A 26,246-nucleotide genomic window follows, 5' to 3' on the forward strand; every position below is an offset into this window, starting at 1 on the left:
CCTTTAAGGAGGGACTTCTTTCCGCTCAGGTTTGTTTACATCTCCCTCCGCGCGGCTGCAACTCGGCACCCAGCGCGGCCCCGGGATTCCTCCGCCCGCCCCCCTCCCCCTCCAGCCCGCCCGCCCCCTCCCCGGCCCCCCCGGGGCCTCCCCGCCGCCCAGCCCGTTACAGCCCCTCTGGGCCGGGGCCGGTGAGCCCAAGCACAGCCCGGCGACTCCTCCGCGGTGCGGGGACTCCTTTCGGGCCGCCCCACGGGCTCGCCGCGGGGGGGGCGGGGGCGCTGCCCTCGGCGCGGCCCTGAAGGTCGCCGGACGCGCTCGGCACCGCGCACGGGGGCGCCCCTCCGCCCGTGGTACGGCCCGGCACCGCCCCCGCCCCCTCGGATTGGCGACGCCGCGCGCGAGTGACGTCCGGCGCCTCCAATCGTTACCCTCCTCCTGCAGCGGCCGGGGGCCGGGGCCCAGCAGACGAGCCTGCCCTCCGCGCCCGCCGATTGGCCGCAGGGCGGCACCGCCCGCGTGCGGGCAGCCGTAGTGGCGGCGGCGGGCGCGCGGCGGGGGCGGGGCACTGCGGGTCCCGGCGTGCCGCGGGGCGGGGCCGGCACCGCGCCTGCGCGGGGCGGGGCGGGGCGCGCGCGTGTACTTAAGGCGGGGGAGCGGGCGGGGAGCGGCAGTCGGGAGCAGGCGGCGGCGGCGGCGGGTGGCAGCGCGGGGCGGGGTGCGGCGGCGGGGGGGAGGTGGCGGCGCGTGCCATGCGCGCGGGGGGGCGGGCCCGGCGGCGTTAACCCCTCGGCGACCGGCGGCGGTGACCCCCGGGGCCTCGGCCCCGCGCCATGGCCCGGGCGGCCTGAGGTGGTGTCAGGAGCGGGTGGGCGGCCCCATGCGGCGCGGGTAGCGCTGGTCCCCCGAGGCAGCGGAGCCGAGAGCCATGGCTGAGGCGGCGCCCGCCGAGCCGGGGCCGGAGCCCCAGTGCGAACCGGAGCCCCGCTGCGAGCCCGAGCCGCCGCGGCCGGAGCCCCAGGCGGAGCCCGAGCGCGGCGACGCGCCGGCAGCGGACGGTGAGGCCGGGCGGCTGCCACCCCCCGGGGCGGAGGAGGCGGCGGCGGCAGGAGCGGAGGGCGCGGGCGGCGCCGAGGGGCGGCCGTCGGCGGGCGGAGCGGCGCGTCCCGGCCTGGGCCCGCGGTACCGGTCGTCGGTGGGTCGTACCGAGGAGTGGCCGGTGAAGAAGAAGCACCGTCGGCGGCCGTCGAAGAAGAAGCGGCGCTGGAAGCCCTACTCGAAGCTGAGCTGGGAGGAGAAGCAGCAGTTCGACGAGCGGCAGAGCCTCCGCGCCTCCCGGCTGCGCGCCGAGATGTTCGCCAAGGGGCAACCGGTGGCTCCCTACAACACCACGCAGTTCCTGATGGAGGACCACGACCAGGAGGAGCCCGACCTGAAAACCGGGCTGTACCCGCGGCGAGCGGCCGCCAAGTCGGACGACACGAGCGAGGAGGATTTCCTGGAGGAGGCGGCGGAGGAGGACGGGGGCAGCGACGGGATGGGGGGCGACGGCAGCGAGTTTCTGCAGAGGGACTTCTCGGAGACCTACGAGCGGTACCATGTGGAGAGCCTGCAGAACATGAGCAAGCAGGAGCTGGTGAAGGAGTACCTGGAGCTGGAGAAGTGCCTCTCCCGCATGGAGGAGGAGAACAACCGGCTGAGGATGGAGAGCAAAAAACACGGGGGGGAAACGGCGGAGACGGCGCGGGTGCGGCAGCTGGAGCTGGAGGTGGACAGGTTGCGGGCCGAGAACCTGCAGCTGCTGAAGGAGAAGGACCTGCCCGGGCAGGAGAAAGGCCCCTGCAAGCTGGGGGAGTGACCCTGGGGCGGGGCGGGGGGCCGGGGCCGTGGGGCTGGGGGGGGGGGGGGGGGCTTTTTACAGTGGTGGGGGGTGATTCTACACATCTGTACAGAGATGCCGCGGACCCTTTTTAACGGGAATAAAGCGCAGCTGGGGAGCGGGGGGCTCCCCCCCCTTCGTGAGGTGGCTGTGGTGGGGCGATGGGGGGGGGGGTGATGTATCGGTGATGTTTGGTTTATGATTTTATTTTTTTTGTGTCTAAACCAAAAAAAAAAAAAAAATCCCCAGGAAAGCTGTAAATTGGCCAAAACTGACTATAAAAAATTATAGAGGTCTAATAAATTTAATTACTTGTAACTGTAACGGTTTTGGTGTGATTTCTAGAAAACAGGGGTGTTCCAGAAGGGAATACGTGGGAATTATTTTCATGATGTTATAACTGGTCTGTGGTGGTTGATTAAAATTAACTGTAACCTCCCAATTTACCCTTTTTGTTAAATTTTTTTTTTCCCTTTAAGTTCTGCTCCTACTCCATGAGCTGAAAGAGTTAAAAATACCTGGCAGAGGGGTAACAGCTCTTAATACCGTGTAGAATGGACAGTGCCTACACCTCTGGTGTGTTAATAATCTGGAGTAGATTCATTTGCCTAAAGGCTTGCTTAAACTTAACTCCATTTCCTCCCAGGTCTGCAGGAACTCAGGTCAGTTAAACTGCAACTGGGCAAAAACTAACTAAAAAAAAGTAAGCTACAAGTGAGGGGGGAAAAAAAAAAAACTTGGAGTTTTGGAGCAGCCCAGGGAAAAGTTTTGGTAGTCAGCACTTGGCCTCCGAAATGGCTGACGAGGAGGGATCGGTGGAAGGGAACGCAACGGCTCAACCTTTTACTTCCCTGTGGCTGTACCTGGGAGGGGAAGGAGGAGAGGAAAAAACAGCAGGAGATGCTCCAGGCAGCTGTGGGGTGGGTTTTGGGGGAAAACAGGTAAATTAAAGGACAAAGTACAGCCCAGAGTCAGGCCCCTCCATTAATTGGAGGCTGTTGGGCTCAAAACAGGGAGTGTGTGCTCATGAAACTTGGATGAGGAGAGTCGGGATCAACTGGGGTGACCCCCCCACCCCTCCGTACAGCAGGGGGGAAAACCAGCCCTTTTATAAAAAAAACGGGGGGGGGGGGAAATCTAGGGGAGGAGGGGACAGAGGTGGCCCCAGCGCTGCTGTGCAGTGCTGGGGGGGGCGGGAATTGGGGGGTTCAAAGCAGCTGAGGGACTTGGCTTGAAGGATCACGGGAGGTTTTGAACTTGAACCTGGTAAAACCCGACCTGGTCTGGGGCCTGTGGCAGCATCGGGGGGGGGGGGGGGGGGGGAAGCAGAAGGAAAGGGAGTCGAGGGCTACTTGCTCAGGAGCCTGGTAGCCACCCGCGCTCCCTTCGCCTCTGCCATGACATCATCTGGCAGAGCCAGCAGCCGGTGCGCTGCGGAGGGAGGCAGCACCGCGCCAGCCCGGCGGCACCGCACGGCGAGAGGCGACGAGCTCCTCGGGATCCTGCCGGCCGGGAAGAGCGGCACCGGAGCCTGGGTCCTCCTCCTCCTCCTCCTCCGTCCGGGGGGGGTTCACCTCCCCGAGCAAGCGATGCCCTCTCCAGCCACGCTGCCTGCGCTCCTCCCGCTCCCCGGGGCAGGCCGGCCGGTGGCAGGTGCCGAGCTCCCCCAGCACCTCGGACGTGGTTCTTGGCACCCGGATAACGCGGAGAACCGAGCGCCAGGGAACACCAGCAGTCGCTGCAGCACGACGGCTGTTGCACAGCGATGGTGTCACCAAGCCCAGCGCACCCACGGGGTTTGCCCTCCCGTCGTCTTACCCCAACCTCGTCACATTTAACTCCTAGGAATAATAAATGATCTGATTTATCCGCAGCTGCTTTAACAAACAGCACTTTAAAAAAAGCCCTAAAAGTACCGTAACAATCAACCCTCCAACCTGCTTTGACTCCACCAACTTTTCCTACTTTATTCCGTGCTGTGTTTTAACGAGAACGAGCCTTCCCACGGCCCAGGGTACCCCATCCCCACCCCAGGGGGTGTGCGGGAACGGCCCATCACCTTCCGAAGGCTCGTTCCAGCTGCCGTGTCCTGGCAGCCGCAGCCCGATGGCATCCGGGGACCTTTGAAACCCGGGTCACTAACGGGCAGGGGGCTCGGCCCCGCTTCGCCTTCCCGGCCGAGGGGAGAGCTCGCCCGCCCCAGCCTCCCCGCGAGCTCTGGAGCTGGTCCGGAGGAGACGGGAGCTCCACTGCGGCTCAACTGTTTGAGAGGAACAAATAAAATCTCAGAGATCGTCAGAGATCAAGGTGCCGCAGCGCCGGCTGCGATGTGGTATCAAAGGGCAGCAAGTAGTCCCTCCTGACGAGGAGGCAACGCGCTGCCTTAACGAGTGGAGGGCGAGAACCTCCCTGGAGGGCAGGGCAGCGGCGCTGCCAACCCTCGGAAGCACAGCCCTTCGCTTGCTGCCACCACGCGGGTCTTCCCTGGGTTGTTGGAGCCAACGGGCCTTCACTCCGGCTCCTCCGGGGAGCCCAGGAACGCCACCGGCGCGGCAGCGCCCCCCGCTCTCCCCGAACGGGCCGTGGTGGCGGGGCCAGCGGCGGGAGAGGCTCATGGCCGCTCTGCCGGCCGCGGGAGGACAACGCCAACACCGGCCTTGCGGCACTCGGGGCGCAGAGACCCTCTGGGCCAAGGGGCTTCCAACGTTCCTCCCCTGGCAAGGGCTCCCGTGCCGAGGGAAGGACTGCGTGCGTGTCCGGGGAGAGGGAGAAACCACTGCCCAAACGCAAAAGAAAAGGGGGCAAAGCCCTCCCGCCTGCAGCCACCGCCGTTCTTCCTCGACCCAGGGGCGACGCGGCGTCAGGACGGAGCAGCTCCCGGCTGCAAGGGCAGCCGAGGAGGAAGTGAGGCGGCAGCAGCCCGGCCGAACAGCCCGGTAACGCCACAACGGGTGCGGCGGGAAACCGAATCCTGCCCCTTCGCCCCGCGCTGCTGCCCTCCCGGCCAAGGAGCCTCAAGGAGCGGGTGGCCGGTACTCACCGGCGCGGCCACGGGGTCCCGTTAAACCCGGCTGTTCGATATTCCGGGTGGTCCAACGCCGGGCTACGGTGCTGACAGCAGCGCTGCTGTCCTGCCTGGGACTCACTGCGCCTCACGCCGTGGCTTTATGCTCTGAGGACGCTCATGCAGCTGCTCGGGGTGTCCTGGCGATTCTCTTGCGGCAAGGCAAGCGGCATTCTGGTTAAAAAAAGAAAAAAAAAAAAGAAAAAAAAGAAAAAAGAAAAAAGAAAAAAAAGAGGAGAATCAGCGAGCCCTGCACATGGAAGAGGTTTCCCGACAAGGCCATCACCGAGAGCTGGTGGGTTTCGGTCCCTCTGCAACACCCCAAACCCTGGCTGTTCGTGTTCGCTCCCTTCCTGCTCCCACCCTACAAAAAAACCCCCAACAGGCCGGGTAGGTGCAAGGCCCACAGCTTGAACTACGCGTAACCCTGATTAGTTTGGCAAAATCAGCTTGAAATTAGATCTTCAGCTGCCGTGTGCCTGCGAAGACACACGCGGAGATAAACCTCCCAGCTTTCACAACGCAGCGGTTTATGAAGATACGAAGCTTCGGCGTTCAGGACCTAATAAAGCAACACAGGAGTCAAAAATCATCAGCAGAGTCGTAACAACAAAGCTTCTTCTTCCAAAAAGTGCATAAATGTAAAATAATCCAGTTCTTAACTGGAAGAGTCCACATGTGACAGCGCAATCCTCACTTCCACCAGAAGCCTCCAAAACCTCACTGTTTTACATCTAAACCAGGTCCCGTTAATGCCCGGGGATGAGCCGGCATTATCTGCCTTCCGCAGAGGGAAGCAAGCGCAGCTGAGGCTCTTGCTTCAAGAAACCGGCCTGTAACGCAACCAGGAACTCACCCCAGGCTCCCCACGCTCATCGGGGAGCGGAGCAGAGGCTGCTCTCAGCTCAAGAACTTCCCAGTGCTGAGGTTTGTTTGGGGTTTTTTTGGTTGGGTTTTTTTTTTGTTTTTTTTGTTTTTTTTTAAATGAGTTGTTGGTAGTTATTTATTTTTTTTAAACAGGCTTTTTTTTTGACTTTGCACAGGAAAAAAAAACCCACTCAGTCCTTTCCACAGCCCTCGTTTCCACCAGCCAGAGGAGTGGCCTTTATAACTCAAAGACAAGGTTCGTCCTGTTTATTATCAGCATGAAAAGTTACCCCTTCGGCCCCGGCAACAGGCGAACGCTTTTGTGTTTCAGTCCCTCCAAGCACCACAGCTGTAATTGCTGCCTCCGTAGACGGCAGCAGGCGAGGGGAGGCCATATTAACTGAGATCCACTGGATCCAGCCGGGGAGAACCCCCTCCGGGGATCCAGCCGCGGCTCGGCTCAAATGCGTGAAACAAAGGATTAAATTTGAGGGATTATTTTTTTCCCCCGCAACGCAGTGTATCAGGAGGGTGTTACGCGATGGCACGGCAGCTGACAAGCCGCTATCACCCTTCCAGGAAACATGTTTTCTGACCCAAATCTCCCTTTCAATACAAACTGCGCTGTTCCTCCCCACTCCGCTCCCACCGCGGGTCAGGCAGGACCCAGCCCTGCAGGGAGCTCGGGCTGCTGCTGTCGAGCAATGTTCAAATACTGTTTAACGCCGGGTTTGCTACAAAAATACCCCCCACCAGCCCCCCCCCCCGCCCAGTATTACAGGTGAGGCCGGAGCCGAGGCGCCGCTTGCAGCAGAGCCACGACGTGAAAACCCGCGGAGGCCGAGGAGGGCCGGGCCGGGCCGGGCCTCCCCCCGCCCCACCGCGCACTCAGACCCCGGGAGAAGGCCACGGCGCCCCCGGCGCTTGTCCGGGTCTCCCCCGGTTCCAGATGGGCTCTCCCCGTCCCCGGAGCTCTGACAGGGCGAGCGGCCGGTGGCGGACGCGGCGCCACCGCCCACCTCAGAGCCGGCGGGGAGACCCGTGCTCCGCTCCCGGGGAAAGGGAGGCCCGGCCGGGCCGCCCGGCGCTCCAGGCTTGGCGCCGCGGAGGAGCCCCCCCCGCCGCCGGTCCCCGGCCGCTCACCGGCCTCGCCGCGCCGCGCCCCCCCGCCTCCGCGGCGGGCAGCGAGGCCCGGAGCCGGCCTCCACACACACAAAATGGCGGCCGCCGCTCCCCCACCGCCCGCTCGGCCGCCATAGCCGGCGCCTCAGCCCTGACATCCTGCCGCCAATCAGATGCCGCCGTGCCGCTGCCTGACGGCTTGGCGAAGCCAATAGAAACGAGATTCGTAAAGGAAGAGGAGGGGCGCGCGTCCTCCGCGGGGTCTTATGGGGGCTGTAGTCCGCTGCCGCGGCATGGCGCCGGCAGCGGTTGGCCGCAGACTCGCTGTCCCATGATGCCGAGCGGCCCCGCCCGGGAAGGGCCGCATCCGGGCGCGGCGCGTTGCCGTGGCGACGGGTGGGGTGGGGCGGGGCCGTCCGGTGGCGGCGGGGGCCGGTCCCGGTCCCGGTCCCGGTCCCGGTCCCCGCCCCGCCCCGCGCTGCCGAGCGCCCCCGGCCCCGTCTCGGCCCAGCTGCCGCCGCGGGGGGGGGGGGGCCGGTACCGAAGTCTCCGCCGGGGCGGGGCGGGCTCCCGCCTCCCGCAGGCCCTGGTGCGACGGGGGGCCTTACAGAGCGGCAGAGGCCGGGAGCTGCGGGCCCTCCCCGGGCTCCCCTGAGCCCCTCGGCGGGGGCAGCGCCTCGGTTGGGCGGTCAGGGCCCGTCGGGCTCCGGGGAGGAGGTTTTTGGCTGGGATAGAGGCGTTGAAATGCCGCCCTGGGTGCTGCCCGGCCCGGCCTGGCGGTGGCACAGTCGGCCCGGGCCTCGCTCAAGCGGCCGGGGGGCGGTGGGGCGGCTCTTGGAAGGTGCCCGGCTCGCAGGGGGGTACCCCAGCTCCGAGGGACGGTGCCCAGCTCTAGGCCCAGCCTTCTACTTCAACCGTCTGGCGCTTAACTCTTTACTGCCTCTCTCCTCCCTCAGAACCGTTCCCGGATGGCAATTAGCAGACACGATCATAATTAGCAGGCACGGATGGCAATTAACAGACGCGTCTCCCGGTGGGGAACGTGGCCCCTTCAGCCGGCACGGCGAGGGCTGGGAGGTGGCGGTTCTTGCCCCAAATTGAGTCTCTGCCTCCTCCTCCTCCTCCCAGGGTGAGCCTAGGCTCCATCTTGGATCTCACATGGAGAGGAGCTTTTCCCAAAGAGCTTTTCCAAGTGGCTCTCTCGGCTTTGTCCCCAGGGCTCCGTTCTTGCCTCTGGCACTGGTAACGATCCTTGCGGGTGGCCTCGACCATGGGTGTTACGAGTGGGGTTTTCAGTCTGCGAGTATGTAAGGGAATAATGTGTATTTTGGGGGATTAAGACACATAAAAGGCAAAAATAAGCAATAAATGTTGCATAAAGGGGGGAAAAAAAAAAGGCTCTCCGTGTGGAGGTGGACATTTGGACTTTGCTTTCTCAGAGGGAAGTGTGGGGCAGGCTGGGCCCAGGCTGTGGTCTCTGTGTGATTTTGGGGGACAATGATGCAGGGAATTGGCCTGTGCAGCTGCTTGAAGCTTTTTGAATCAAGTTTTGCTGTTACAAAAAGACAAAGAGGTGTGTTTTTTTTTTCCTGGGATGGTAAACCCCCAAATCACCCCACCCCCCACCTCTTGTTCATGATTTTAGTGAGTGGGGGTTGATTGTGCTGAACCCTTTGGTTGGAGGGTAGGTGTTGGAAATGGCCTGGCTGTTCCTGAATGGAAAAGGGGATGGAGAGGTGTAAAATGGGCCAAATCTTGGGATTTGGGTGGGGAGGAAGGGGGCAGACCCACCTCTCCCCCTCTGACTGTCCCAGCATGACCCTGCTGTAGATATGGGGGACAGTGGGGGGCAGAAACCCCTTTTTCAGAGACCCGGGGGGGGGGGTGGGCTGTGAAGGAGGCTGGTGATGCTGGTGCCACATCCCACAAGGGAGCTCCCTGGTGTCACCCCTGGTGTGGGGACCGGGTGCCCCCAGCCCCTCTGGGACTCTCCCGGTCCCCGCTGGGCTCCGTGCCGGGGAGGCAGTGCCAGGCTGTGCCGGGAGGTGTGGGCAGGGCTGGCAGCCAGCGAGAGGCCCGGGCTTGCCCCGCGCTGCGGCGGCGGCGGTGGCAATGGCTGACACGGTGCCAGGGAACAGGAGGGGCCCTGGCGCAGCCCCTCGCCTCCTCCGGAGGGTTTTGTCCCTGTCCCCTCCTTGTCTGGGAGATGTTGGGGTCTTCATGGGGGGGACAGGAGGGAGGCAGAGCCAGGTTCCCCGGGGTGCTCCCCGGACACGGTCGTTGCTCCTTGCACCCCCTCAGCACACCCTGAGCTCACAGGGAACGGTCAGATGTGCTCCCAGTGCCGGCCCATCCCTACAGGCTGGAGGGACTCCCCTTTTTGGGGGGTTTTCTGTGTTGGGAGCGAGGTTTCGGTAGCTATGACATCAGCAACTCAGTCCTCCACTAGTGCAGATGGTGTTTGACTCCCTGCGTGTCCCATTTCCCAGGTTTTTGTGCCTTCAGAGGATCAGGTGACAACAACCCCCTCGGTCAGGGGTGTCTGTGCCGTGGGACCCCCCTGCTTGCTCCTGCCCTTCCCTTGCCTGCCGCTGCCCGAAGCAGAGAGCAAGGCAGAGGCACGGAGGGGTTTGCAGGAGCAGGGGAACCGCCTGGCGTGCTGATAACCCACACCTCCCGGGGTGCCGGACTTATCTTTCAGCCTCGTGGCCGTCCCGGCACAGCTGAGCCACACACACACACACACACATGCGTGTGCCAAGTCAGCCAGCGCCCAGCTCCGGCCCCTCGGTCCCTCCATACGTGGCGTATTTAACGGTAGGAGCCACGGTGAAGCTCTCTGAGGTCACCATGTGCGATTATTTTTTGGCCCACGGGGTTGCCGTAAGGATCCGGAGGCAATCCCGCTCCCTGGGGTGCTCCAGGAAAGCGCCGTCAGTCCCGTCCCCCGAGCTGCTTCGCTTTCCCCGGGCTGGAGGAACAGGTTCAAGGTCCTGGCAGCACCGGGGGCTCAAGGCTGCACAGAGGAGCTGGAGGTTTGGCAGCCAAGCCCGTGCAGGGGCAGGCTCATCCCTGAGCTGCTGGTGCTGGAGGGTTTTGTGGTTTATAGCTCCGGATTGATTTTTTTTTTTTTTTTTTCCCATTTTGGGTCTTTTCCAGCTGTGTTTTAGCCTCCTCCACACCCTGGGGGGTCTGGCTGAACATGACTGGCTGGGTCTGGGTGCAGCCATTGCCCCGTCTGTCACCCATGGGTCCTCCTGCCCTTTGTGGCACCCAAAAGCCTGGGTGCCGTGACCCTTTCTGCACCTCTCGGGAATATTTTGGGGGCGTTGCGTGTTGTTTGTACAACCCTCAAGTTGCAGAACTGGCCTCCTGTGGGTTGGCAGACCCAGCTGGGTTTGCCCCCAGCCTCCGGGCAAGCTTTGCAGGGGGGAAGAAATGCTGTAGGTTGGATTTAAACCGCTGACATGGCGGGGTGTCTCCTTCCAGAGCAGTTCTGGGTCCGGATTTGCAGTCAGAAGGGGGGTTATCACACCGCAGCCCCGGGGATAGCGCAGCCCTGGATGAAGCAGGGCTGGATGGGACAGGGAGCTGCTTGTTGGGACCAGCCTGAGCTTGAGCAAAGCCTCTGGCGGCCGGGGCAGGGGTGGAGCGGAGGGAGCCCAACGCTGGCGACTGAGGTCTGCGAACAGCCCTGGCAGCCCCAGCCCCGAGCCCAGACCCAGCTCCTGGATGTGCCGCTCCCGGCATCGGCGCGGGCAAACGGGTGCCGTGGGCAGTGCCGTGGGCAGCGCCATGGCCGGGCAGCCGGTGGCCTGGCTGGGACATGGAGCCCTGCCCTGGGGACAGGCTGCCTGCCCTGCCTGCACGCTGCTGTTGGGAGCCCTTGGGTGCCTTCACCCCCCCCAACCAGTGCTGTCCCCAGGGCACCCGAAAGCCCAGCCTGCGACCCAGCTCGCCTCGATTTCTCCCTTCAGGCCAAAGCTGATGTGAAACATTTCCTGGCTCCGGCAATGCTCTCACACCTGCTTCCCACAGCCTGGCCGCCCAGCACCCATCTCCCCAGCACCCATCACCCATCCCCCAGGACCCTGTACCAATCTCCCATCACCCATCTCCCAGCACTCCCAGCCCCCATCTCCCAGCACCCCACACCCATCTCCCAGCATTCCCAGCTTCCCACATCCATCTCCCAGCACACATCTCCCAGCACTCCCAGCATCCCACATCCATCTCCCCAGCACCCATCTCCCAGCACTCCCAGCACCCCACACCCATCTCCCAGCGTTCCCAGCACCCATCTCCCAGCACTCCCAGCATCCCACATCCATCTCCCCAGCACCCATCTCCCAGCACTCCCAGCACCCATCTCGCAGCACCCCACACCCATCTCCCAGCATTCCCAGCATCCCACATCCATCTCCCCAGCACCCATCCCCCAGCATTCCCAGCATCCCGCATCCATCTCCCCAGCACCCATCTCCCAGCACTCCCAGCACCCCACACCCATCTCCCAGCGTTCCCAGCACCCCACACCCATCTCCCAGCATTCCCAGCACCCATCTCCCAGCACTCCCAGCATCTCGCATCCATCTCCCCAGCACCCATCTCCCGGCACCCCACACCCATCTCCCAGCATTCCCAGCATCCCACATCCATCTCCCCAGCACCCATCTCCCAGCACTCCCAGCATCCCGCATCCATCTCCCAGCACCCATCTCCTAGCACCCCGCGCCCATCTCCCAGAGCTCCCAGCACCCATTTCCCAGCGTTCCCAGCGCTCCCAGTACAAAGCTGCTCCCACCCGCCCCGAGCGCAGCGGGGCGCCAGAGCCGGCCACGTGTGCCACCGCCTGGCCCCGCCCACCGCAGCGAACACGGGTCTGGCCCCGCCCACTGCGTTGCGCAACTGCCCGGACCCGCCCCAACCCCGACGCCTCCGCTGGCAAGTGCCCCGCCCCCAGACTTAGCCCCGCCCCCCGCGCCTGCGCAGCCGGCCCCGCCCACAAGTGGCGCACCCAGTGCCTGGCCCGGCCCCCGTCCCTTGGACCCCCCTGTCCCCCAAGACCCCACGTGTCCCCGTGTCCTCTAAGTGTCCCCATGTCCTCTGAGTGTCCCTGTGTCCCCTGGACCCCCTGTCCCCCAAGTCCCCAGGTGTCCCTGTGTCCCCCACGTGTCCCCTGGGGCCCCCGCGTCCCCCAAGCCCCCACATGTCCCCATGTCCCCCACGTGTTCCCATGTCCTCTGGGTGTCCCCACCTGTCTCCATGCCTCCCTGTGTGTCCCCAGGTCCCCTGTGTGCCCTCCCCATGTCCCCCTGTGTGTCTCTGTGTCCCCTAGGTGTCCCCAGATTCTCTCAGGTCTCCTGTGGCTTCCGTGTGACCCCGGCCCTGGGGTCCCTGTGTCTCCTGCACCCCATGAGTCTGTGGACCCTTATGGCTTCCATGTCCCCCCCAACCCCATTGTCCCCTGCCTCTCCTGTGTCCCCTCCGTGTTCCCTGGTCCCCCCATGTCCCCTGTGCACCCCCGTGTCCCCATGTCCTCAGTGTTCCTGTGTCCCCATGTCCTCCATGTGCCCCCATGTCCCCTGTACACCCCTTGTGCCCCCATGTCCATGGTGTCCCCATGTTCCCATGTCCTCCACGTGTTCCCAAGTCTTCCATGTGTCCCCATGTCCTCCACGTGCCCCCATGTCCCCTGTGCACCCCAAGTCCTCTGTGTCCTCTATGTCCCCATGTTCTCCATGCACTCATGTCCCCCATGTCCTCCACACTGCCACATCACCCATGTCCCCACATGCCTGGCCTCAGCGCACACCCCGAGTGCTGCACCCCCAGACAATGGGGAGTGGGGAATTTGTCCCCCCCCGGCGTCATCGAGCCCATCCCTCAGGCACTATGGGATCATGGACAGACGGACACCCAGATCCTGGACTCAGAGAGCTGACCCCGTCCCCAAGAGCCACACGGTCACCCAGCGTCAAGGTCCACCAGCCGAACCCTGCGGCAGCAACATTTATTGTAGGACCTACAAAAAAGCAGAGGCAGCTCAATCCGCCCAGCGCCCCGCGCAAAGGGGGCCTGACTCAGCCCAAAGGCTGGGGGGGCTGCACTGGGGGGGGTGTGGGGGTGTGTTGGGGTGAAGCGGGGAGGCCCGGTGCGGCACCCGTGGGGAGAACAAGCGAGTTTGGGGTGTGGGGTGGGGGGTGGGGTGTCACCTAGAAATGCCATCCCGGCTTTGCTGGGGGCTCCTCCGGGCAGGTGGGCACGACATGATCACCCAAGCGGGAACACATGGATGCCCGGGTGTGAGTGCTGGTGATTATTGAATTAATATTATTAATTAATTAATTTTATAAGGCACAAGAAGAGGATGTCCATGGCGAGTAGTGCACCACCAGACATTTCGGATGGGCCACGTTCCCAAACCCGAAAGCAAAGGTGCAAGAAAGGGCCTGGGGTCGGCAGCCGTTAAACGAAGCTCCGTCGGTAACGAGGTTCCTTTTGAAGCTGGAAAACACCACGGGATGGGTGGATCTGCTCGTCCATTCCTGACCCCTCGCTCCTTAAAATCCTTCTGGCTTTTCCCACCGTTGATCTGAAAGTCCTGGGGATACTCCGGTAGATGAGATCAAGGAGAAATTTGGTTTAGAGCTTGAAAATGAAAGTGTCCTTATGCAGGCTCGGGGGAGGCTGAGCCAGGTTCTGCTCCCGTGGGAATTAAGGGCTGGGAGGGGGAGAACTGCTGGTGCTGGGCAATGGAGGGGTGGCGCTGGGGACAGGCATGTTGTTCCAGACCCGTGCTTGGCTCCAAGCCGCTTGTTGTCCTCATCGGATGCCGGGAAAAAAAAGATGTCTGTCTGTGGGTGACAAGAGGTCGAGTCCTGATGGTGCCCAGGGCGGTGGCCCGTCACTGTGCGGGGTCACCCCGGTGCCCCACGGCGCCCGCAGGGACCCCTGGTGTCCGTGGCGTTGTCCCATGGATGCGACTCTCCATCCAGAGGGGTGGGGTGGGAAGCGGCTCCTGGAGGATTCACCCTCCAGCCAAGCGCCGGCAGGGACGGCGGGTGCTGCCACCCCTCCGCGGGTCCCCCAAACCCCAAATCTTTTTTTCCTTCCTGTTTTTGCTCATTTTTGCTGCTCGTCACGGGAACGAGCATCGGGCCAACACTGACATCAAGTGGCTGCTGGGATCCCACGCACGCCTGGGCCCTATCCTGCCTCTCCCCGCGCTGGGAGCAGCCCGGCATCACCCGCGCGGCCTCGTCCTGCCCCGCGGAGCGACCTGGAGCCAAGCGGGGTCAGGAGCCGTGACCAGAGGTGCCCAACATCCGCCCGGCCGGGTCTCCGTCCCCCCCGTGGCCCGGCAGGCAGGGGCAGGCAGGATGCGGCCAGCCGTGCTCCATCATCCCCCCGCTGCCTGTCCCCCGCCAGGCCATCGCCGTGTCCTACTCCTGTCCCCGGCGTGCCCGGCCGCAGCAGTCGATATCCCAGCGGGGTTGAGCCGAGCGCGCCGGCAGCATCGCCGAGCGGGAGCATCCACCTCATCCCTCGCCCGTGGGGTGCTGGCGGGGATCCCCCCTGGCCACAGCACCCCCCTTCCACAGCGCTGCCTCGCCGGTGGCAAGGTCACGGTGACGGGCCCTGCCACCGCCTCGGCGCTGGGGACACTCGTCCTCGACGCCCTGCCGGCAGCCGTGGACTTTGTGCCGAGCGTGGGAGCGGCGGTGGTGACACGTCTGCCAGCGCTATCAGAGCCCCAAATCGCCCGTGAGACCCGGCTTTGGACAGCAGGTAACACCAGGGTGACATCCCCTCCGCTTGGGAAAATGCTGTGACATGGGGCTTCCCGGGGGGGGACAAGTCCCCCTGCGGTGCTGCTGCCCCATCCCTGGGTCTGGAGGCACCTCCAGCAGGCAATCACGGAGTTATCTGCATTTTCAAGTGGGGAAACTGAGGCACAGCAGTGCACCAGGTGCCAGAGCAGCCACGCAGTCCCACTTTTTGGGGAATAAATGCTGGAAAACCCCATTTTTTTCTCCAAATGATCAGGCTCAGAGGCCTGGAGGAGATTTGCAACAGCCTGTTCCCCTTCATCCTGGCTTCCCTGAACCCGGAGCTGAGCTCACCTGGGAAATCCCGGATGGGTTTTGGGGAGAGCAATGGCTCTGGTGAGATATTGGCTGCAGGTGGAGCTGGGAATAGGGGAGCAGGTGTAGGTGTTCAGCCCCTCTGCAGGAACCCACCCATGGGTGGGGAAGGAGGTGGAGGTGTGCCGGGGCTGGGCTGAGGTGGATTTAGCTCCCGAGAGGCTCTGAGGTCTGGATATGTGCTGGGAGGGCTGAGTTCTCTGCTGTGTAATGAGGTGTGTCAGGTCTTTGCAGACCTCCCCTTGGGATTTCTCCAGCTGAGACCTCTGCGTTGCAGCCTCGTGACCCTGCGTGGTGCTAAAGGGGGTGTTGGGGGGTTTGGGACCGCGGTGCTGGACACAGTTTGGGGAGGGCTCAGTGATGATGCTGGTGGTTGTTTATCCCCTGTGTCCGGAAACGCTTTGCTGGGAAGGAAAGGGAGGGGAGAGCGGGGGGCTGTTCCCAGCACCGGAGCGGGAGGGATGCTCCGGACTGTGCGCAGAGACAACCTCGAGACATCCCTGTGTATGTGGTCCCAGCAGTCCTCGACCCCCAGCATCGCCTCTTCCTTCTCACTCCAGCTCCCTGGTGGCTCCTCAGTGACCAGGAAGGATCAGGGACCTGCTGGTGGCCTGGGACAGGACAGGACTGGACGGCGACAGGTCAGCGCTATGGCTCTGGGGTTGAGGTTTTGGTGCTGCTGCCCAGCACCCTTGGGTGTCATCGCCCTGTCCTCCCAACCTTTGCATGGATGGAGTGGGGAGGGGATGTGTGTAAGGAAACAGGTCCTTTGCCCTAGAAAGGTGGCTTTTCCTGGGGATTTCCTGGCTGATGCATAAGAAAAACACCGGCTTTGAGCCTACGGTGCTGCTGGAAAGACATTGTCCCCATCTAAGAAGGGACCTTGCTTTAAAATTGGGCTTGGCCCCTTGCTGGGTCTCTTCGGGTCCACCAAGGTGTCAGCTCTTGGGTAGGATGGGAAGCGGAGGTGGAGCGATGCTGGTGGTCTCACGTGGCAGGGAGAAGGTGTGGGGCTCCGGGGAGCAGCCGGAGCGGACACGTGGGCACCCCCTGCCTCAGCACCCCCACCCCAGCACGAGGCTGCCGGGAGCCTCGGGGCCGCATCCAGCACCCGTCCTGACTGCGCCGGCACCCAGCAAGGAGCTGGTGGCACCACCATGTCCCAGGCAGAAGGTACGGCTGAGCCCTCGGTCTGTCCCAGGGGAGGTGCAGCCTTTGCATGGGGACCCCAATGCTGGTGTGGTCCCCCACCCCCCCCCGCCCCAGATTAACACCAATCTCCGTCCCATCCTGTTTAATGGCCCCACTTCACTTAGAATTTTGATCCTAAAAGCACCTTTCACCCCAAACCCTGATTTTCAGGGTGCTGGGCTGCTCCAGGAGCTCCTGTGGCAGCAGTCCTTGTCCCCACGTGTCCCCGGGTCCCACCTGCACCCTGTGGGGAGAATGGCTGGACCTGGATGGGGGGGGGGGGGAGGGGGTCACAGAAATAAGCACTGGAGGGGCAGCTCAGGCAGCTGGACCCCAAAACCTGAGGGATCTATGCATGGACCACCCTGCTCCATCCCTCCCAGGAGGTGAGGAGACATTTGAATACTGTGACGTGGTCGTCAACAGCCAGGAAAAGGTTTCAGACGTGTACACGCGGCTGGAGAAGCTGGGAGAGTAAGTGGGGGTCCCATGTCCCCACCGCCTGGGGATGGTCCATGGCTGTCCATGCGCAGCCTGGGGTGGGATGCAGGGTGGTGGTGATGGCCCCTCCATTCCTCATCCTCGCTCTGTCCCAGGGGAAAATTTGGGAAGGTGTATCGGCTGCAGGAAAAAGGCACCGGCAAAATCCGGGCTGGGAAATATTTCCGGACGCGGACAGCTAAAGAGAAGCAGGCTGCTTGGGCTGAGGTGGAGCTCATGAACCTGCTGCATCACCCACGCCTCGTGCAATGCCTCGCCGCCTTCCAGGGCCCCGCCGAGCTGGTGATGGTGATGGAGTAGTGAGTGGAGGGGGATGGATTCAAGTTGGGGAGTGGTGGGGAGAGTGCTGGGCTCTGCCAGGGAGAGCATTGAAGGTGGGGAGGGGTCCCTGTGCCGTAGGGTGCTGGCATGGGGCATAGGATGGATGGGAACCTGCACACCCTGGAAATATGGGTGGTGAGATGCTCCCAGAATGCTAAATCTGGCTTCCCTGGTGAGGTTTCTCCTCCTCGGGGCTGGTAGACCCCAGCGGGGTCCCCAGCACCTTGTTCTCCCCCAGCGTGGCAGGTGGGGAGCTCTTCGAGCGCATTGTCGATGATGACTTCGAGCACACAGAGCCCAGCAGCGCCCAGTACATGCGGCAGATCCTGGAGGGGCTGCGGTTCATGCACAGCCAGGCCATCGTCCACCTCGACCTCAAACCTGAGAACATCGTCTGCGTCAGTCCCGGCAGCCACTGGCTCAAGATCATTGACTTCGGCTTGGCACGGAAGATGGGTGAGCAAGAATGTGGGTCCTGGGGGACTGGGGCAGGGACTGTCACTGTCACAGGGACCTGATCTGGCTGCGCGCATCAGCAAGGAGCTTGGCAGCCTCCTGCCTGGGCTTCTGGGACAGGCAGCCCTGTGACACCACGTCAGGGCCCTTCCTGGTGACTATAAGATGCTCGGGGGAAATCTGCATGTCCCCAGGCCTGCCTCTGAGGTGGAGACCCCCAAGACCCCTGTGCCTGTGGGTGCCCAGCACCCAGAGATGCTCTAGGAGAGCACCAAGACCTGTGAAGGGTCCTGGAGGGCGGCAGCTCCACCTGGATGCAGGGACTCACCTGCCCAGCATGTGTTGGTGTGCAGCTGGGCTGCCCTGGGGAGATCCCGGGTGGACGCCTGCCCCATGCCTCTTCTCTGCAGCTCCAGATACCCCCGTGAAGGTGTTGCACGGCACCCCTGAGTTCATGGCTCCAGAAGTGGTCGCCTTTGAGCCTGTGGGCTTCTCCACGGACATGTGGAGCGTTGGTGTCATCTGCTACATCCTGTGAGTGGCCTCCTGGGAACAGCAGGTCGGGCTGGAGCGGGCTGAGCTGTCACTGATGTCCTTGCATCACCTCTCCAGGCTGAGTGGGGAGTCCCCCTTCCAGGGGGACAATGACATGGAGACGCTGAGCAACATCACAGCTGCCCAGTGGGACTTTGAGGAGGAGACCTTCTCGGAGATCTCCCAGGAAGCCAAGGACTTCATCAGCCAACTGCTGCAGAAGAACCCCCGGTAGGACCTGGGGTTGGCTGTGAGGTTTTGGGATGCCAAGGGAAATGGGCAGGGGAAAACACTGAATGTGGCCAGCAGAGGGGATGCTCCATGGGGCTGTGCCAGCAGCTGAGGGTTTGATGGTGGAGGAGCCCCCCCATGCCCACCCCGTCTGCCCACAGGTGCCGGCTCTCCAGCGCGGCGGCTCTGCTGCACCCCTGGCTGCAGCAGCCCCAGCCCAGCAGCACCAAGGCGCTGTCGAAGGAGAGGATCAAGCAGTTCCTGACGCGTCGGAAGTGGCAGGTACCCGGGGAGACGATGAGGACGTGGGGATGGGGAGGGCTCTGGTGGGGCTCAGTGCTCCTTCTCTTCTCTTCAGAAAACAGGCAAAGCCCTGCTGGCCCTCAACAGGTTGACCCTGCTGTCCCAGAGCCCGGAGAGGAAAGCGTCAGAGGCTCAGGACGGGGAAGGTGATGGCCCCTGCAGCACCATCCCCAACACACCCCACCAACCCATTCTCTCTACTTTGCCATCCCTAACTCTTGCTCCTGGGCAGCTTCCCCCACCTTTGCTCCAACCCACCCTGGTGCCACCAAACACCCAGGCATGTCCCCACTGTGGCATTTCTGCCCTGGGCCAGCTTCTGTGCCCCAGAGTCCTCTCCATCCTCATCCCTGAAGGGGATCTCTGCAGCCTTGGAAGGGGCACATCCTGCTCTGCAGGGCTGGGATCTGTGTGTGATCCAGAGCTGATGCCCCCGGGTGCCACACATGTTCCTCCAGCAGCGGAGGGAGGTTGAACTCAGCCAGCTCCTCACCATTCCCTTTGTCCATCTGCCCACAGACCTGGGCTGCAGCCCGGAGGAGGACCAAGCCTCTGGGTCTCTGCCCCAACAAGGTCCCAGGTTCTTGGAGCTGCTGACGGACCGAGAGGAGGAGGAAGGTGGGAGCACTGCAGCTGCAGGGGAGGCAGAGAGCAGCGTCAGCGTGGCCGTGCCACCCTAGCCCTGGACCACCTAGAGCAGCTGGTGAGAGAGGAGCAGGCAGTGATGGCGATGAAACCTCCTCCAGCAGCTCACATGATGACCTGGCCAGCCTGGGGTAGACCCAGACCCCACGGCTCCTCCCCCATGGGTGAGCTCTGGGGTCCCACGGTGTCCCTGTCCTGGTGTGTGGACAGCCACGCCTGCTGTCCCCAGCAAGGAACCAGTGCTCCTGTCCGCATGGCTGCCTGGGCTTGAGCTGTCACCAATAAAGCACTGAGGATCTCTGCACTCCCTGTGCTGCTCCTTTTTTTTCCCCAAAACCCCCTGAGAAGGGTGGGAAAGAGCTGCCCAAGCTGTGCCCACCCCTTGTGAGCTGGCACCAGGCTCTTCCCCCATCTGTGTCACCATTCTTGTTTTCTCCTGGAGTGATGCTGGCCCAGGGGACAGCTCTAGCAGTAGTCCTTGGTGTCCCCTGCTCAGAAGGGTCTTCCTTCATCATCAAGGTGCCATGTCCTGAGCCCACAGGCAGGGGGAGCCAGGATGAGCCCTGGGGATTCTGGTCTCTGCATTTCTGGGCCAACTCTGGTACCATCAGGGTTGGAAGGAGCCCAGAAACTGCTGTGTGACCTCCAACCTCCTCCTAAGGAGGCAGAAATTGGGGTTTGGGAGCCCTTTTCCTTCAACAAGAAGTGCACATCCCTGCTCCTGGGTCAGAACAACCCCATGCACCAGTATGTGCTGGGGGACACCCAGATGGGAAGGAGCTTGCCCGGGGGGTCCTGGTGGACACCAGGTTGACCACGAACCAGCAGTGTGCCCTTGCTGCAAAGAAGGTGAATGGTGTCCTGGGCTGCATTAGCAGGGGGAGGGAGGTGATCCTGACCTTTATTCAGCACAGGTGAGGCCACACATGGAGGACAGTGTCATGTTCTAGGGTTTCCAGTACAAGACAGACATGGACACACTGGAGAGAGTTCACTGAAGGGTAGTGGAGGGACTCGAGCACCTCACTGTGAGGAAAGTCTGGGAGACCTGGGATTGTTTAGTCCCAGAGAAGGCTCAGGGGGGATCTCATCAACATACATAAACACCTAAAGGGAGGGTGCAGAAAGGAAGGAGCCAGAGCACCAACTGAAACAGATGAGGTTCCACCTGAACCTCAGGAAACACATTTTTTACTGGTGATGGAGCACTGGCACAGGTTGCCCAGGGAGGTTGTGTGAGCTCCATCCTTGGAGATGCTTTAAAACTGTCTAGGTGTGGTCCTGGGCAACTGGCTCTAGGTGGTCCTGCTGGAGCATGGGGATGGATGGGATGACCTCCAGAGGTTTCTTCCATTCTCAACCATCCTCTGATTCCCTGAAAACCCACCTCCTGTTGAAGCTGGGCTGGTGGCTGCTCTCCTCTAGCAAGTGCTGATGCCAGAGTCCCTGCGAAGGTGCCCTGGTCGGAGTGGTCCAGCCCTGTGCCCACAGCCAGGGTGTGGCAGTGCCAGGTAATGCACAGCCGAGGCACAGTTTTGACCCTTCCTCCTCCTCTGCCTCCACCCCTGCTGTGTGAGGCCACCGGGGGTAGGAAGAAAGTGTTATTTTTCTTGAACAGAACTGAATCCACCCATTCTCACAACCATGGCGGGGGCACATGTCTGAGAGCTCAGGCCAGGAACACTCATGGGATACAAATGAAGGGAACACCGACCATCAGAGCTGCTGCTGGACGTGTGATGACGAACCCACTTTTGGATAGTTTGCTGAATGCTCTAGGAAGCTCTCGGCCACCACAGCAGGAGGTTTTTGTATCAGGATGTGGCATCCTGCTGCCTCCAGGGATGACAGACCAGTTGGAGTGTCTGTAGTCCCTTGGTTGGGGGACTTTGTGGCTCTTATCTGCTTTTCTTTTGGGCTGACGGGGAGGGATGCTGTCACCTTCCTGTCATGTTACTGTGGCATTGACTCTCCAGCTGACAAGGCTTTATCAGCACCCAGGCCCGACTTGAATTTTTGTGGCAAAAGCCTGTTCCTGTTAATAATGCCCATGGCTGATGGCAGCTTCTGGGTACATCTGACCACGGGAAACAGGAGACTGCCGTGGTGTGGTGGAGTTGTAACATGCTCTGCCCAGGACTTGGTAGTCATTTCCCTTGTTGGAAACAGTAGATGCAACTTAAGAAGGAACTTGGTTTGGAAGTTGCTGCACTGACCACCAGCCAGAGCACAGGGAGCCTTTTTGGGGACTCCCCAATGATGGTGAGGCCACCTTGACGTTGTTGCTGCTTGGCATGCTGTCCGCCTTTCCTCACAGGGTTTGGCCACGGCTCTTTAATGGCTGTGTGAGACACCTCCTGACAGAGCCTACCTGCTTTCTGTTCCTCCCGCGTTTTCAGTGGGAGAAGTGGATTCACTGCTCTGAGTTGAAGTAGAAGCTCCTTAGAAACAAATAAACAAACAAAGATGTTCCATGTTCTACCCACGGCATCTGTTTGCCTTTCCCAGAGGAACAGAGGGAGGCTGAGGAACCCTTTTCTCCTCCACTGTTTTTCCCTTGATGTTCACGCACATCATATCCCAATTTTTACCCGTTATCTATTCCATGTTTTCCTCGTTACACAGACTCTGAACTCACACGCATCCCTCGGGAACCAAGCCGAATGCCTTCAAGCTGCAAATGATAAGCAAACACCAAGTTATGTATAATCAATCCCTTGATGAGCTATTTACCATGTGACACTATCAAAATATTTCTGGTTGGGAACTATGTTTATCTTCATCTGTTTTCCAAACTCCTCACCGCCCTGAAAATCCCTATCACAGGACTCCAGACACGAGCTTCCTCTCTATAGTCCTGCATTTTATACCATAAAAGCTGTTTTACCTACAGAAGGTGCACGTTTCTTCTCCTTCCACTGCTTCCCATGGCTTAACGCATCAAAACAGGAACTTGGGAGAGTAATGGACCAAATGAAGAGGGGAGTTATACCTGGAACTCACTGCAGCCACCGAGAAATTCAGCAACACTGAAAGCAGAAACCCAATCTCAGCGTCTCAGAGACAAAGGAATTAAGATCTTGACCCTTCCATCAAGAAAGGCTTTTGGGCTGACCTTCACTTCCGCCACACAACTTCAGAGTAGGTCCTCAAATCATCAGAAATCCTCCATCAAGGCAGCAAGTAAGAGCGATGTCCTTGGGGAACCTTGAGAAACGGTTCCTTCCCTATCTCAGGTACCCCTAGGCCCAGCTCCTTGAAGGTCCGTGAGGTGGGGTCAGCTGTCCAAATACCTTCAAGCTTCTGGCGCTTAATCCCTCAGTGCCAAGTTATCGTGATAATCTTGGGTTTATTCTGGCCTGCACGATCTAGCTCTAGGAATGCTTATTTGGATGAGGAAATGTTGTCTGGGTAGCTCTAGTGTCAAGAAATAGTATTTTTTTGTGGGCCTGCAAGTTCAGGAGAAAAAAGCAGAAGAGTACAATGTCCTGCTGGAGTGTTTTCCAGTGAAATGAAATCAATTAAGAAAACAAATCTAGGTCTGAAGTCAACCTTAATGTAAGAAAAAAAAAATTAAAAAAGGGGCACATATTGAAAACAACTATTTGAACACGTCATTTCTAGAATGTTTTTTTAAGGACTCTTACAGCAGGGAGCGAACAGCCAGCAGGTAATTCGAGTTGTCAGATAAAACCCTTCACGTTATGCGAGTCAAACACCAGAAAGGTGGTGAAAGTAGAGAAGACATGAGGGTATGAGGACTTGGTAGCAACAGATGCAAAGGCAGTTAAATGAAGAGAGAAGCTGTAAGTGATGAAGGAACATCAGTAATACCCGGGTTGTGATGCCCTCGTCTCTCAGCAAAGCTCCCCAAGCAACGCGGGGTGTCTTCACCTCCCAATGGGCGTGGGTGTCCCAGCCAGGTTCTGGGGGACCAGGAGGTTCCTCGTGGTCACAGGAGCTCAACGACCATCACCCCAAGGTGCAGCGCCCAGGATGGGTGGCACAGGGCTGGCCCAGGAAAAGAGCAGAAAGGAGCCATCAAGTCCCCCAACCAAAGGACCGCAGGCCCTCGGGCTGGTCTGCTTCCTCCGGCGGCGTCTCAGTCTCTGGGGATGAGATGAGGGGTGAGCAGGGAGCTCCCCCACCTCATCCTCCTGGTATCGCTGGTGCAGGGACTACCACGGCCAGCCTGCACCAAGGACCTCCAGCACCCCAGAAACCAGGACTGGGCTCCCTCTCTGCAGAACCATGCCCACGGGGATCAGCGCAGTGCCAAATCCCTCGTGAAACACCTCCCCGTGCCAAGGGGGCCACAAGCCCTGTCCTCCCCAACGCGCAGCCCCCATTTCACGCCTTGCTTCCACGGCCTTCATCCCACCATCGCAGCCCTCCCCATGGCCAGGAGGTGGTACTGTTGGCCTCGTCCCTGTTTCTCCTGGGGATGGAGAGCCACAGTTGTCCATCATGTCAACCCCATCCTGCCCAGCCCTGCCTGCTGCTCTGACCGCACTTGCCCTCGACATGGGGCATCCCAAGTCAGGAGGGAGTTGGTGGGAACCTTTGAGATCAACGTCTGGCCCAGCCTGGCCCAGCAGGCAGCCTGGGGCCTGTCCTAGCAGCCATCTCCCACTGGGCTTGGTCCATGCTGGGTCTCTGACATCACCCAGGTTTCACCACGGCGTGTGGGCAGGTTGCTCATGGTGGGATCCAGACTTTGGGGTCCCCACTGACACCCTGCCCCATAGCGGAGCCTGTTCCCGGCATGAAAGAGCTCTGGGTGAAAGCCTTGGTCCTCACACATGGTCCTGGTGACACCCGTCCTCCTGGGCACGCGTCTGGGACAGTGTCGGAGCGGCCATGCCCATCCCCGCAGCGGGTCGCAATGCCTTCACTTAAAAAACAGGATCAGGGAATTAAATGCAAGATATTTAATGAGATGGTGGAATATTTAATGAAATGAAGCAATTTCAACTGCAAAACTGAACTTTGGAAAATCAGAACGAACCCAAATGTGGGTGACCCCAATTTCGATGCCGCTGAGCCGCCTGTGGCTCCTCTCCCTCCTCCCAAACCCCCGGGGATGATGGGGAGGACGCAGCATCGCACCAAGGGCAGCTCGGGAATCGGTGGCAGGTGCCTGCTGGTGACGTGCGTCCCCTGCCTCGGATTTGGGGTTTGCAGAGGGCGGAAGAGGTTGGTAGAACAGGTCCAGCGTGTTCCCCCGGTCCCTGCGGTGCCGAGCGCCTTTCCCCGACACCTCGGCAGGTCTCGCCAAACAGGGGGTGCCACGAGAGCCGGATGGATGTGATAACGCTGGTGCCTGGCCCCAGGCTGCGTGGGGGGTTCCAGACCATGATGGATCCTGGGGGTCCCAGGATGCCATCTAGGTCCATCCTCCACCCACCCCTCAGGAGATCTCAAATCCTAAATGTCAACAAATCTCAGTAAATCTCACCGAATCTCAGTAAATCTCACCGAATCTCTGTAAATCTCACTGAATCTTGGTAAATCTCATCGAATCTCAACCAAATCTCAGTAAAACTCACCAAATCTCGCCAAATCTCAATGGAATAATGTGCTTCGTATCCTGGCAGCTGTTCGGAGCTACGGCTATTGACGCCGGCGCGGCAGGAGCCACAGGGAGAAGCCTTGCTCTGTGCGGGCAGGAGTTGGGTGTTGACTGTGAAACCAGCTGCCACATCGCAGGCCGTGTGCGGAGGATGCTCAGACGAAGAGGGTGGGTGCTGCGGTGCCCCTGGGACCCACGCCCCCCGCCGGCTCCATCCCCGCGTGCCCCCTGCCCATGGCACCCTTGGGCGAGCTGGTTCTGCTCCTCCGGCTTTGTCCCGGCACGGCGGCATGGCAGGAGTGTCGCAGGCCACCAGGACCTGTCCCTCCCGGCAGGGCCATCCCCTCCCGCACCACGCCAGGCCTGGCACTGGGCGCGTGTCCCCACCCGGGGAGCCCCCAGACCCAGTGTCGCACACCCCGGAGCTCCCCTGCTCAGGGGTGCAATGAGTTTGCTCGGCCTCAGCTCTCCCTCCTGTGGTGGTTGAGGTGGGGAGAGAGGGGAAGAGGGGAGGGGCCCAACACCTCCTGGCTGCCCTCCTTGCTGCCCCTTAAAAACATAAAGTGAAATAAAATAAAATAAAATAAAATAAAGTTAAATTAAATTAAATTAAATTAGATAAATAATAAAATTAAATGAAATGGGACTAAATAAAATAAAATTAAATAAGATAAAAAATAAAATGAGATTAAAATATAATAAAATTTTAAAAAAAGATTAAAAATTAAAGTACAATAAAATAATAATAAAATAATAATTAAGAAGAAAGTTTTTAAAGTAAATAACATAAAATAAAATAAAATAATTAAAATAAATAGGATGATAATAAAGTAAAATAAAATAATAAAAGAAAAGAAAAATAATAAAAGAAAAATGGAAAGAAAAATAAAGAGAATAATAGAGTTAAATAGAAATGAAATAAAATAATAAACTAAAACAAAAATAAAAATAAAAAATAAATCAAATTAAATAAAAATAAAATTACAATAAACCGTTAAAATAGTTAATTAAATAAAATGAAAGTAAACATTAAACAAAATTTTAGAAAATAAAGCAAGAGAAAGCAAGAGACGATGGGGCAAGGCAACCCGCCAGAGGCCGGGCCAGCCAGCACGGACCGCGCAAGCCGAGCGCGGAGCGGCCGCGCTGAGCCGCGCTGAGCCGCGCTCGGTGCCCGCCCGCCCCGCGGCAGGTGCCGGGGCCGCCCCTCGGGGCCGGGGCCGGGGCCGGGGCCGGGGCGCGGCGCAGCCCTGCCCGCGGGGCGGGGGGGCGGGGGGGGGCGGTCACAGCGCAATAACGCCCCGGCGAAGTTGCAAACGCCGAGGAGCAGCGGCGGAGAAGGGGCGGCGGGGGGGGGGGGGTGGTGAAGAAAACCCACCCCGGAGCCGCCGCTCCGCATCCCGCACCCGCGCC

General features: G+C 60.5%; 2 protein-coding genes across 2 annotated transcripts; both read left to right on the forward strand.

The window, feature by feature from the left end:
* The first annotated feature begins 928 nt into the window (after positions 1-928).
* HEXIM1 (HEXIM P-TEFb complex subunit 1) lies at positions 929-1,859 on the forward strand. The gene has a single exon (XM_086478079.1). The coding sequence runs from the start codon at positions 929-931 to the stop codon at positions 1,856-1,858; it is 930 nt and encodes a 309-aa protein (XP_086334205.1). The 3' UTR covers position 1,859.
* A 14,377-nt stretch (positions 1,860-16,236) lies between these two features.
* On the forward strand, positions 16,237-19,296 carry LOC104352220 (myosin light chain kinase, smooth muscle). The gene is made up of 9 exons (XM_009958500.2): positions 16,237-16,252; positions 16,654-16,744; positions 16,867-17,070; positions 17,331-17,548; positions 17,959-18,082; positions 18,161-18,313; positions 18,475-18,595; positions 18,672-18,762; positions 19,136-19,296. Exons 1-9 carry the CDS (start codon positions 16,237-16,239, stop codon positions 19,294-19,296), a joined length of 1,179 nt encoding a protein of 392 aa, XP_009956802.2.
* The last annotated feature ends 6,950 nt before the right edge of the window (positions 19,297-26,246 follow it).

Source organism: Leptosomus discolor, chromosome 25, assembly GCF_034619465.1.
Source record: "Leptosomus discolor isolate bLepDis1 chromosome 25, bLepDis1.hap2, whole genome shotgun sequence".
NCBI lineage: Eukaryota > Metazoa > Chordata > Aves > Leptosomiformes > Leptosomidae > Leptosomus > Leptosomus discolor.